Genomic DNA, 14,006 nt, shown 5'->3' on the forward strand with positions numbered 1-14,006 from the left:
AATATGAAATGACAATAAAGATTGAGGTGAACAAGGTAACACAATATGAATTGCCACCCCTGTAAGCCAAATTCAACTAAAATGGGAAATATGCCACTTTATAAGTGAATGATTACTCTGTATCATAGTAAGAAAGCACCGAGTTCAGCCGAGATAGTAACAATGAACTTCATTTATGACTGAAACATATGAGGTTCAAAACTCAGCCCATGATATGGAATCCATCAGGGTAACTCTAGGCCAGTTAACGGTCTAATAATTGCCTGTCTCATGTATAACTCGGAATTGCTGCCTGGGATCTAATTCACTGCCAGCAAAAGAAGAGGTCTAAAGGACTCAGTTTCACTGAGGCGTGGAGATTGTTGCTGTGAATGTGCTTGAGAGTCATATAAAAGTAAAAACACAGGCGAGCAAGCACAAAATACAATAAGTCTGGAGCAGGTAGTCACAGTATCGCATCAAAAGCATCCTCGTTTTGCAACCTTAAAATATAATCCATCTTCAGTCGTTGATGAACAAGACACTGCTTTTTGACTCGTGTGTCCTTCATCCTGGGAGGAGTTGTCAAATTATGATTGGCCTCATCGGCACTCCTAATATTACCATGCTTGCCTTCGTTCCCTTGAGCATGCTTGTTCTCGTTGTTAAGACTTGCGTTACTCTTTCTAGATTTACACCTTCTCTTCCTCTTGGAAGGCTTTTTCAAAGTAGAATATACCAACAGCTTCGGTTGTTCATTTGGCACTTGAACAGAATAGCAGAAAAACCAGCCGATGGTCAAAAAGATCATCAATATGATAGATGAAGCTCCTAATATTGCCATGTTTGCCTCCATTCCCTGAAGAAACATGCATATCCTTGCTGTCGGATTCGCATTACTCTTTCTAGATTTACGCCTTCTTTTCCTCTTGGAAGGTTTTCTCAAATTAGAATCCCCCAACAGCTTCAGTCGTTCATTTGGCACTTGAATGGAATAGTGGACAAACCAGCCGGTGATCAAAAGGATCATCAATATTATAGATAAAGCTTCTGACCGCTTGATCCACGAAATTTTGCCGGAGAAGGCTGTGTGGTAAACCCAATAACAACTCCTGAATTATGGATCTCTGGAGCATGTAGTGACGGTATCATATCAAAAGCATCCTCACTTTGCAATCTTAAAATACGGAAGAAGTATACCTCAAGTGCCAAAATTTGGGACGAAGGGACACTTAATTGTCAAAATTTAGAAAAGTGACGCTTTTTAAGAGTCATTTTTTTTTAAAAAAAAGTGGGACACGTAAGTGCCATTTCCGGCGAATTCGAAATCTTACGTGTTAATTTTTTATTATTTTTCTCGCCTACGTGGCTTACCGGAGAGCTGATTTAGCAAAAAAATGCAAAATTGATGTTGTTTTGGCACGGATTTGAATTTTAATATAAAAATTAATTTAATTAATTTATAAAAAATTTTAAAATAAAAAATAATTTTTTAAAAAAAAAAAAAAAAAAGGGAAAGAGGACAAAGGTGGCTGAGGGTTGAGCCCTCGCCACCACTGCCTCCCGGGGCGACCTCGGCCGACCCTGCCCCCACCTTCGCCGGTCCTTCCTAGCGATGGCGGGGAGGTGGCGGCGGCGGCAAGGGCTTAGCCCTCAACAGCGTGCCTCCTCCCCCTTATTCTTTTTAAATTTTAAATATTTTAAATAAATTTATTTTTAAATTTAATTTAATTAATTATTTACCAAGTTAAACGTTTGTATTTATCTAGCTACGTCAGTGTGCAAAATGACGTCATTTTACACTTACCTCGCTGGAAAATCGCCATATCAACATTTTAACTAGATTTTCTCGTCATTGACACTTAAGTAATCTATTTTTCTTTGATTTTGGCACTAAAGTTTTACTTTCCTAACTTTTGACACTTTTTAAGTGTTTCTCCAAATTTTGGCACTCCAGGTGTTCGGCACTCTTTATTATACTATCATCTTCAGTTGCTGATGAACAAGAATTTTTGACTCTTGTGTTTCCTTCGTCTTGGAAAGCGTTGCCAAATTATGATTGGCCTCATTGGCACTCCTAATGTTACCATGCTTGCCTTCGTTCCCTGGCAAAGCATGCTTGTCCTTGCTGTCAAGAGTTGCCTTACTCTTTTTCAGATTTACGCCTTCTCTTCCTCTTGGAATATTTTTTCAAATTAGAACCCCCCAACAGCTTCGGTTGTGCATTCCGCACTTGAACAGAAAAGCATACGAACCTAATGATAAAAAAGATCATCACGATACATGAAGCTTCTAACCGCTTAAAAAAGATATGCGAAATATCGCCAAAGAAGTCTTTATGGTCAACCCAACAGACAACTCCAAAATTATGGATCTCTGGAGCAGGCAGTGACAGTATCACATCAAAAGCATCCTCGTTTTGCAACCTTAACAATCTATCTTCATTCAGTTGCTGATGAACAACATGTCCACTACTGTTTCTTGAGTCATGTGTTTCCTTCATCTTGAAAGGCGTTGCCAAATTACGGTCAGCCTCAGTGTCGCTCCTAATATTACCATGCTTACCTTTGTTCCCTGACGAAGCATGCTCGTCCTTGCTGTCAAGACTTGCGTTACTCTTCCTTGATTTGCGCCTTCTCTTCCTGTTAGAAAGTTTTTTCAAACTAGAATTCCCCAGCAGCTTTGGTTGTTCATTTGGCACTTGAGCGGAATAGCAGACAAACCAGCCAATGATCAAAAGGACCATCAATATGATAGATGAAGCTTCTGACAGCTCAAAAGATATATGTGACATATCGCCAGAGAAGGCTGTATGGTAAAACCAATAGACAACTCCTGAATTAAGGATCTCTGGAGCAGGCAGTGACAGTATCACATCAAAAGCATCCTCATTTTGCAACCTCAATATTCATCTTCAGTTGCTGATGAAGCGTAAGATATGAAGAAGGAAGTCTCACATTCTTGGGCTCAGAACTCAAGGATCGACCAATCTCAGCCTGAGAAGGTCTAGTAAATGAGTTGTACATCTGATAAATTCGAACATGAACAACAATTGGTGGACTAGAGAAAGAGAGCCGCATTGTAAAGGGGTCTCCATATTCCCAACCAAGTCGATGTCTATAATCAACAGGAGATACACTACTAGAATGGCCATTGTCTTCTTTACCAAGTAAAGAAGCCTCTATCTCAGCTAGGGACAAGCTCTGCAAAACCTTATTGGAGTTTGGAGAAAATGATTGCAGTGAATAGTCTGTCCATATGATCTTCAGATGCAGCTGCTCATTGTTAAAGATTGCCTTAGCCAAATCCATCACATCATTAATGAATAAAACAGTGTCTTGACTGTCTTCCATGTCCTTTCGAGGTGGATGGAATATATGATTAACCATGAACGCATACTAGTCTTCCAGTCAGAGTATCAACTTCAAACACAGTGCTTCTCTGAGGTCCAAGTCCAACTGATCCATCCTCTGATAGGAGTGGTGTGCTTTTGATTAAATCATTGACATTAGCTCCTAATTTCTGCGTTCGCAGGAGTCAGTTTCATGAGGCATATAAGGCGGGCAATAAGCGACCAGAGACGTAAGTAACAGCCACAGTAACCAGGAGATATTCCAAAGTCTTAAAGGCAGACAGAGAAATGATACTAAACATCCATCCACTGGTCCAAAACCAAGCAATGCAGTAACTGATTTGCCACACTGTACCAACAGATAAAAGTTTAAAAATTTTGTCATCTATATTTTAATGAGTTAGGACATGAATCACATGTTCAAGACAAAAATTAAGATTTTTCTACATGGTCTATTCAACTTGCATTTCAGAAACTGCAAACATTACAATAAACCAAATTGCGAGCATGTCTTGCTTTCTCGAGAAAAGATTATCCGGCAGAATCAAATTTTCGAACATATAGTCATCCCTTTTCCTGAGAAACCATGTCGCAATTCACATTCATATCCGAAATCAGAATAAAAAGTTAGCCATCAGCTATGTGACAGCCTTCTCTGGTTTCCATATTTTTGTTCTATGGATTGCTCTAACACTATTCGTAAACAACTGACCTAATTCACATGGACCAAGCCCGCAAAAAGATCAATCAAGCCACGACCCTAGCACTAGCAGACAAGTTGCTTGAACATGGATAATTAATAAGGGTACATCAAACGAAACTCAATGTTCATGAGCAAATTAGTGGTCTTTTAGTCATACCATTTTGCCCAAGTGCTCATGGGGTTCATAAAGCTCCGAATCATCCTCACCAGTCTATGAAGAAGCCACTGGTAGGTCACAAGGATTTTGCTTGGTCGGAAGTGAAGAATAAATGGGAGGTCCAGATGTGAATGACCAGATGATCCTCCTGAGATCACTGCCCACCAAATATACAGTCCCATCTAAGGCAGTCACCAGAGCAGTATCCTGATTCCTGTCCCAAAGACCATGCGAAAGAAAGAAAGAATGGTAAATAGTAAATCTTAGTCATGTCTGAGCTCTAGAAAGATGGAAAAGTGAATTACATCACTCGCTATTGACTTGAGTGTTTTCTTTATCAAGCAAGGCATTCACAATTTAGAATGACCCTTACCATTGATCCTACCACTACCAAGCTTGCCTTTGATCTCTGAAGAGACGATGCTTGTCCTTTTTGTCACGACTTCCATCACTTGCTATTGACTTGTGTGTTTTCTTCATCATGGAAGGCATCTTCAAATTAGGATCGCCCTCATCATTGCTCCCGCGATTACCAAGTCTGCCTTCATTCTCTGAACACGCGTACTCCACCCTTCTGTCAAGACTACCGTTGCTCTTTCCAGACTAGCATATTTTCTTCCACTCGGTTAGTGTTCTCAAATTAGAATCACCTTCATCACCACAGCTCCTGTTACCAAGCCTGCCATCGTTCTCTGAAGAGACAAAGAGACATGCTTGTCCTTTTCATGACTTTCGTCTTCAGTAATCCCTTAAAATATAAAGGCTAAAAGTGTGCGATGGACAGGGGGAATACAGCCTCTCCCTTACTTCTTTGCTAAGCAAAACTGGAAGACATCGTTCGAAGTTGATCTCACTAACTCTCTAGGAGTTGTTCCTACTTTACCACATATCACAAGAAACCGGAAGAAATTGTACGCACGGTTGAAGAGACTTGAGAATCCCAGCAGGCAAGTGCATCAACACTGTCTCGTCTGCTCCAAACCGACGCCTACTTGGCGTTGCTCGGCCCAAAAGACAAGCCAGCAAGGATCAAACGCCAACGTCCACGACGCTGGATCAGCTCCGAACTACAGAGGGCGTGCATGTTTTCACTTCTTTTTTCTGTTTAAGAACAGATTTTTTGTTTTTTTGGTTCTCAGGAACAAAAAAAAGAATAGAAACGCGTTTATTTGCGTTTTTGTTCAAAATTTGTTTTTTTGTTTGCGGAACAAAAAAAGAATGGAAATGAGAAAAAAAAAAGTTGTCTTTTGTTCCAGAAACAGTTTTGAAGAAACACTTCTCTCTCTTCTCTTTCCTTCTTCTTTTCTTCTTCTTTTTTCTTTGGCTGGTCGCCGGCCTCGCCATGGCCGGTGACCGGTGACCGGCCATCGAGGGCCGGCGACGCCATCGAGGGTCGGTGACCTTGCCAGAGCATCGCTAGCCCTTAGCGACGCTCGGCCTCGCCGGATCTGGGTGAGGCCAAGCTCGCCAACCTCGCCTTGCCCAACCATGGCGAGGCTCGGTCTCGCCGAGGGCCGGCGAGCCTCGCCGTGGCTGGGTGAGGCTGTCAACCCCTGTCGGCCGGTCGCCAAAGGCCGGCAACCGGCCAAATGAAGAAAAAAAGAAAAAAGAAAGGAAAAATAAAATAAAAATATTAAGAAATTAAGAAAAACAAAAAAAGAATATAAATTTACCAAACGTATTTCTATTCATTTTTTATTTCCGGAACAAGTTTACAAACACGCCCAAACTGTCTGATGAAACCACAAGCGAGACTAAGGAGCGCCCAAAAGGCCCAGCAGCAACCGAAGGAAAGAACATCCCAACCTTCCTGCCGTCGCTGCATTATTGCATTGTGCAAAAATTAAGAAGAAAGATTACTTAAGACCCTATGAGATTCTTCCGACCATGGTCGGACTAAAAGAAGAAACATTATAGGACCGAATTGCGGTGTAGTTGATGCCCACGAGGTCCTACTGGCCCAAATGAACGTTTACTTTCATTGCTAAGTGCTATCCACTAGTACACTTATCGTCCTTTGCTCATCATTACGAGAAAAATGTACGGAAACTTATTATTTTACCCAGTCAGACGTCTCATTTTTTCTTGATATTTGACTAATTTGTTTTATTAGACCAGTCCGCCGGATATTTTCTCGCAAAGGAAAGAGGGGATACTTCGTTTAAGAAGACCAAGGCTTGCATCGGCCAACAAAAAGAAAGGAAAAGGAGACAATTGGGGTTTTGACTAGTTCACTCTAATTGTGCAAATGGCTTCAAGCGTCCGTGAAGAGGCACATGACAGATATAGGCCTTTGTATTTTCCAGGCTATGGGGGCATTTAGTTTAGGGAAAGACTTTGAAGAAAAATACAAACACAGAAGGTTTTCATGAAAAGCACAAACTGTTTAATAAACTGTGATTGGAAAGTGTCTTAAAAAGCAATTGTAAGAGAAATACACTTTGGTAGAAATATATTTAGAAAGTTCTTTAGCGTGATCAATTTAAATTTTTAATAATTAATTTGTTTAAAATTGTAGAGAAACAATAGCTGTAACTTTTATATTTTCATATTGAGCATAATGTACAATAGACGTATTATACTATTTATAAATAAAAAATCACATTTTTTTTTGGCTAAAAAAGTTACATCAAAGTGGATCTTTCTCAACTAAAAAAAGCAAAATTCATCCTAAACTATTTGATCACATAAACATATCATATCAGAATATGCATTATCATTTAAAGTAATCGCCCCCTCAATTGAAGTTGTTGTGTCTTAATTGAAAAGAATTGGTATACTTTAACACTTGCCTCACATTCGGTCCATTTTTTCGACACATGGGAATTAAGAAAGTGAGAATCATTAAAAGAATGTATTGTGATGGAGCGTAAGAAGGGGTAAATGTGGAATTATGATTAATGAATGAGGGTAATATTGAAAATTTAAACAAAAAAATATCATTAACTCAGGTCTACCGCACGCTGAGAAAGCCAGAGAACCCCAAGTAGGTGAGAGGGAGCCTTGACATAAAGGCCTTTAGAAGGATATGCAGTGGACAAACCAGAAGAGGAGCTCAAAACTGCCAGCAAATTCCAGCTGAAAAGGGAGGAGGGGTTGGCAATTCGTGTTCGCATATCATAGCCGTATTTGTAATCCTAAAACGTATTGATTTTGATTCAACTTGTTGAATGATCGAACTATGATGAAGACATATTGATTCGCATCAACATATAAAGTGAAGTGTGTCATGTCGTCTCGTATCATATTTTTATTATTTTTATGATTCTTGTTTTATCTTGTATGGCACAAAATGGGTCATTGTCCAACACACGTTACGAGAGCGCATGCATGTCTATTGCTTGCCGGGGAAAAAAAAGAATTTATTCCCCCAAATGTCTTGATATGATATAAATAATCTTATGGTCAAAAACTTCCCTTTCATCACTATTCTTTATATTTTGCTATTCTAGTGACCGGTGATATCATGCATGATACACTTCAAAATACGTAAATTAATTTAAATGTTAATTATCACTCAATTTTATTGTGGATTAAATACATTTTGTTCCGCCAAAAATAACATTTACAACAGAAATTGCAGTATGATACATCTTACGCTAATGAATAGTGGGTCGAGCAGTGGGTCAACGTGTTCTGAAAATTCTACCTTCTCTTTTAGGCAGATACAGGCATGAATCCATCACCTCTACATATCGATTTACCACAAACCATGTACATCATATACACATGTATATACAGGTTTCCTAAATGTATATGTTTCCTCTTGATATGCACGACGCCGAAATCAACCCTTCTGCAAATTGTGGTCACTGACCTTAATTATTGCGAAGTCCATTGCTGATACACCATTGTGATCACCAGCTGAAGTACTCAGGAAAGGGAAAGCGTTCCTCATCTTTGCAGCACGTGGAGACGAATCTATACGTTTCAATCAAAAGTCTGGGGAATCGCTTCGTGAAATAGTTGTCCAAATCCTCGGGAGATGATCCGACTATTTCCTGCCATAACCAACCATCAGAACAATAATGAATATGAGCCGCAAAATCCACACCATTGCTCGCAGATACATTCACTCCGTAAGCGTTGCCGAGATTCAACTGCAGTAATCACGTATAACCTTACAGCAATAGTTCACTGGCGGACGGGTTTAATGATTGTAGAGTAGATGGATAAACATCGAACATAAACCAATGACTTACGTATTGGTAATAGTGATGTAATCGGTAATGTCCAAGTCACCATAGATGCGAAATTTCCCTGCAGTAGTTGCACTGGAAAGTAGAAACATACCTGAATATTCCGTGGAAGTCCTATGGCATGGCAAAATGTGTTTCGCACAATTCGCAACAAGTCTCTGACTCTTTTAAATTTGTAGGCCCTGAACCCACGCATATGCCTAATGACTTTACGATCTATCTTTCCATTCCATTCCTCGTCGAAAATTCGCCAAGCAACGCTCTCCAATTTTTCCATTAGATCAGGATTGGTTCCCCTAGCTTTCAATTCTACCCAGTCGCTGGCATCTCGGAGAAAGGAAAGTCTCATCTTTGAATTCCAAAACAATGGTTGGTGAAGCACCACCATTGCCTTTGGCCTGCCAGATTTTAGAAGAGTTCAGAATGCAAATGTCTTTGTTGTTTGGCCGCAAGAGATAGACCGACTTCAGTAATTCCCTAAGCATTTTCGACGAAAAATTGGAAGGTGAAAACAATTTTCTCTAACCTCCTTTACTAGCAAGAAACATAGTTGTAATCCCTGAGAATCATTCAGTCCCATAAATATTACATTAGGAATAATATGCATGTGCATCTTTGAGTACTGACCAGTTAAAGAGCTAGCCGTTCCATGGTTTTACCTGTAATCGGCCTATGTGGGAATATGTACAACTATCAATGGTATTTACGGTTCAATATTGTTCGGTCGTTGTATCTCCAGAAGAAACGGATACACAGAAGATTCGACCACCACAGGGAATTGAGAGTCAATAAATGACTTGCAGAAAATTTGTTGAAGAATAGAAAGAAATAGAGATCATGCATATTACATGTCAGTACTCTCACCTCAGGTTGGGATTGGGGTTTAGTAAACGAGCAAACAAATCTGCAGCTTCTGGCAAAAATTCCACGGGGGACAAGTCAATCGAGTACTCCTTGATATTATTATCGCCCTTTAGACTGTCTCCGAATGGATGTTTTCCACCAGTGATGCAAAAAAACAAGATGCAACCAAGACCAAACAGATCGACTGAGTACATTTGGTGCGCAGGACAAAGTTGTTCAGCCGTATGCAATGCCAGGCTGCCACAATCTGCAAGATAGACATCAGGCATCTGCATTCGTTAAATAGCCATTGTCACTATGGATGTGGCATTATGGATTGGACAGTCAATCAAAAGAGAGTGGCAGAAGCTGTTCGATCTCCAAAATCATACCACAATCTAGATAGCCAACCCATCGAGTGGTCCAACTTTTAATATAAGATCTTCTATAGGAAAAAAGACAGCTCTTACTGCCGAAATTATACAGCTGAAGGTTTTAGTATACCCAAACAGATTCAGAACTGCATGGATCAGTCTTAAATGCAAAGCAGATCTGGGGTCCAGGTAAAGCTGTCAAGAGCACTTACCAGGGACATGATATCCTGAGGGAGACGTATCCTCGGGGAGGAGTTTACTACTGCCCATATCCGATAACTTTGCACAAAATTCCTTAGTAATCAGAACACTTTGGGGCTTTAAGTCTTGATGAATTATTCCTAAGCGATGCAAATGGACAAGTCCTGAGACCACATCCCTGTACAGCAATATCAAGTAGATCTTAGGACTTAAAACAACAAGAAATTCAAACCAAATGATGTTTTCCTTTAACCAAACAGACATTCAAGATCGACAAAGGCAAGGTTTGTGAACAAGGTGGGCGTGTGCCCTCTACCCGTAATTGATTAAACAGCAACTAGAAACAGATACCCTCCTTGAAGGCATTGGTTGACAGTTATAACCCGATCGATAGGAACTTCACTAACACAAAATGAAAGGAAATGAAAGGAGACAAGAAATAACGCAAGACAACATTAAAGGAAATAACTATTAGGACTAACTTTAAAAGAAAAATGTGGAAAGGATAATTCTGTATTCTGATCAACTGCTGGAAGAAGCTGGGTGGCAAATTTGGAGATGACAAGAGAGAACTCATCCGCGGGGAGAAACCTGAATCTGGAACAACACTTGGACGACTAACTCAAAACTGATATTACATGACCTTTTTTCCAAAACAAGTTCTTTCATACTGAATCGAATTTAAGCTATTTCGGCTTAAAATGAAATGACAATGACTGAGATGAACAAGGTAACACAATACGAATTGCCACCCCATTGAGTCATATTTAATCAAAATGGGAAATCTGTCACTTTATCACGAAATTGTTATTGATTGTCATAGTAAGAGACCGCCCAGTTCAGCTAAGATAATAACAATGACCTTAATTTATGAAACTGAGATGTGTGAGATTCAAAACATAACCCCTGAGATATTGAACTCATCAGGGTAGATCAAGGCCAGTTAGCAGCCTAATAATTGTCTGTCTCCTGTATGACTTGGAAATTGCTGCCTGAGAACTGATTCAATGCCAGCAAAAGAAGAGGTCTGAAGGACTCAGTTTGATTGAGGCGTTACTTAAGATTGTCTCTGTAAACATGCTTCAGAGTCACGTAAAAGTCAAACATTGGCAAGCAAGCACAAAATACAATAAGAGGTCTGCAACAGTCGATTGTAGGAGTCCCACCAGAAGCAGAATACTGCAGTAATCTCTGAGTTTAAACCTTTCTTTCACATTCCACGACATAAAAATTACCTCATCAGTTTGAGTAGCAAAGGTGAGGGATGGCCATCTTCCCTCCACAAGTTAACATCCTGCATTGTCCCCTTAACTGAATCCAATCGCATTTTGTACTCGTTGATAGCATTTGATGCCAGGTCATCAGGGAAGACATATTTCTCTGAAGAATTTGAATGTGCTCGTATTAAGTCATCTAAACTGCAAGCACAACGCTCCCGGGCAAGATACACGAAATCCTGATCATTCTCGGCTCCATAGAACCGAACAATATTTGGGTCTCGATCAGATGCTCTCAGAGACCGTATTTCTTTTGAAGCAACATGGTGTTGAGCTAGGGCAAGGCGCTTCACTGCGACAGGTTGGCCTTCATAGAAACCCTCGAGGATGATGGTGTCCTGGCTTCCTTTAGCGATTTCTGTATTTGACACAAAGAGTTTACCGATCCAACACCCGGAGGTGTCACCACCAACAGGTTTCTCTAGGTTCATCGACGCATCATCATTGCCCACACTATTATCAGGCCTGCCTTCATTCTCTGAAAATACACGGTGCTCGCCCAAACCTCCATTACTCTCTTCCGACTTGCAACTTTTCTTCCTCTTGGAAAGTGTTTTCAAATTAAAATCACCTTCATCACCACTCCTACTGTCACCGAGCCTGTCTTCTTTCTCTGAAGAGACATGCTCGTCCTTTTTGTCAAGATTGTCATTTCTCTTTCCAGACTGGTTTGTTTTCTTTATCCAGCGAGGCACTTTCAGTTTAGACTGACTCTTATCATTGATTCTATTAGTACCAAGCTTGCTGTTAATCTCCAAAGAGACGTGCTCGTCCTTTCTGTTATGACTTCCATCACACTGTATTGACCCGTTTATTTTCATCTGGGAAGGCATCTTCAAACTAGGATCACCCTCGAGGATGATGGTGTCCTGGCTTCCTTCAGCGATTTCTGTATTTGACACAAAGAGTTTACCGATCCAACACCCGGAGGTGTCACCACCAACAGGTTTCTCTAGGTTCATCCACGCATCATCATTGCCCTCTCTATTATCAGGCCTGCCTTCATTCTCTGAAAATACATGGTGCACCTTTTTCCCAGACCTCCATTACTCTCTCCCGACTTGCAACTTTTCTTCCTCTTGGAAAGTGTTTTCAAATTAAAATCACCTTCATCACCACTCCTACTGTCACCAAGCCTGTCTTCTTTCTCTGAAGAGACATGCTCGTCCTTTTTGTCAAGATTGTCATTTCTCTTTCCAGACTGGTTTGTTTTCTTTATCCAGCGAGGCACTTTCAGTTTAGACTGACTCTTATCATTGATTCTATTAGTACCAAGCTTGCCGTCAATCTCCAAAGAGACGTGCTCGTCCTTTTGTTATGACTTCCATCATACTGTATTGACCCGTCTATTTTCATCTGGGAAGGCATCTTCAAACTAGGATCACCCTCGAGGATGATGGTGTCCTGGCTTCCTTTAGCGATTTCTGTATTTGACACAAAGAGTTTACCGATCCAACACCCGGAGGTGCCACCACCAACAGGTTTCTCTAGGTTCATCCACGCATCATCATTGCCCTCTCTATTATCAGGCCTGCCTTCATTCTCTGAAAATACATGGTGCACCTTTTTGCCCAGACCTCCATTACTCTCTCCCGACTTGCAACTTTTCTTCCTCTTGGAAAGTGTTTTCAAATTAAAATCACCTTCATCACCACTCCTACTGTCACCAAGCCTGTCTTCTTTCTCTGAAGAGACATGCTCGTCCTTTTGTCAAGATTGTCATTTCTCTTTCCAGACTGGTTTGTTTTCTTTATCCAGCGAGGCACTTTCAGTTTAGACTGACTCTTATCATTGATTCTATTAGTACCAAGCTTGCCGTCAATCTCCAAAGAGACGTGCTCGTCCTTTTGTTATGACTTCCATCATACTGTATTGACCCGTCTATTTTCATCTGGGAAGGCATCTTCAAACTAGGATCACCCTCGAGGATGATGGTGTCCTGGCTTCCTTTAGCGATTTCTGTATTTGACACAAAGAGTTTACCGATCCAACACCCGGAGGTGCCACCACCAACAGGTTTCTCTAGGTTCATCCACGCATCATCATTGCCCTCTCTATTATCAGGCCTGCCTTCATTCTCTGAAAATACATGGTGCTCCTTTTTGCCCAGACCTCCATTACTCTCTCCCGACTTGCAACTTTTCTTCCTCTTGGAAAGTGTTTTCAAATTAAAATCACCTTCATCACCACTCCTACTGTCACCAAGCCTGTCTTCTTTCTCTGAAGAGACATGCTCGTCCTTCTTGTCAAGATTGTCATTTCTCTTCCCAGACTGGTTTGTTTTCTTTATCCAGCGAGGCACTTTCAGTTTAAACTGACTCTTATCATTGATTCTATTAGTACCAAGCTTGCCGTCAATCTCCAAAGAGACGTGCTCGTCCTTTTGTTATGACTTCCATCATACTGTATTGACCCATCTATTTTCATCTGGGAAGGCATCTTCAAACTAGGATCACCCTCGAGGATGATGGTGTCCTGGCTTCCTTCAGCGATTTCTGTATTTGACACAAAGAGTTTACCGATCCAACACCCGGAGGTGCCACCACCAACAGGTTTCTCTAGGTTCATCCACGCATCATCATTGCCCTCTCTATTATCAGGCCTGCCTTCATTCTCTGAAAATACATGGTGCTCCTTTTTGCCCAGACCTCCATTACTCTCTCCCGACTTGCAACTTTTCTTCCTCTTGGAAAGTGTTTTCAAATTAAAATCACCTTCATCACCACTCCTACTGTCACCAAGCCTGTCTTCTTTCTCTGAAGAGACATGCTCGTCCTTTTGTCAAGATTGTCATTTCTCTTTCCAGACTGGTTTGTTTTCTTTATCCAGCGAGGCACTTTCAGTTTAGACTGACTCTTATCATTGATTCTATTAGTACCAAGCTTGCCGTCAATCTCCAAAGAGACGTGCTCGTCCTTTTT

At 40.8% G+C, this 14,006-nt stretch overlaps 1 protein-coding gene across 2 annotated transcripts; it reads right to left on the reverse strand.

The window, feature by feature from the left end:
* Positions 1–7,746: 7,746 nt before the first annotated feature.
* On the reverse strand, positions 7,747–12,389 carry LOC104424005 (serine/threonine-protein kinase/endoribonuclease IRE1a). Of its 2 annotated transcripts, XM_018863649.2 has the most exons (5): positions 11,044–12,389; positions 9,820–9,986; positions 9,255–9,501; positions 8,485–8,788; positions 7,747–8,192 (listed from the first exon to the last, which is right to left on the reverse strand). In XM_018863649.2, exons 1-5 carry the CDS (start codon positions 12,045–12,047, stop codon positions 8,049–8,051), a joined length of 1,866 nt encoding a protein of 621 aa, XP_018719194.2. In that variant the 5' UTR covers positions 12,048–12,389; the 3' UTR covers positions 7,747–8,048. The 2 variants fall into 2 exon arrangements, with proteins under 2 accessions (XP_018719194.2, XP_039159325.1); XM_039303391.1 differs by having other exon boundaries at positions 8,049–8,788.
* Positions 12,390–14,006: the final 1,617 nt, after the last annotated feature.

The sequence above is a fragment of the Eucalyptus grandis genome, chromosome 10, assembly GCF_016545825.1.
Source record: "Eucalyptus grandis isolate ANBG69807.140 chromosome 10, ASM1654582v1, whole genome shotgun sequence".
Lineage (NCBI taxonomy): Eukaryota > Viridiplantae > Streptophyta > Magnoliopsida > Myrtales > Myrtaceae > Eucalyptus > Eucalyptus grandis.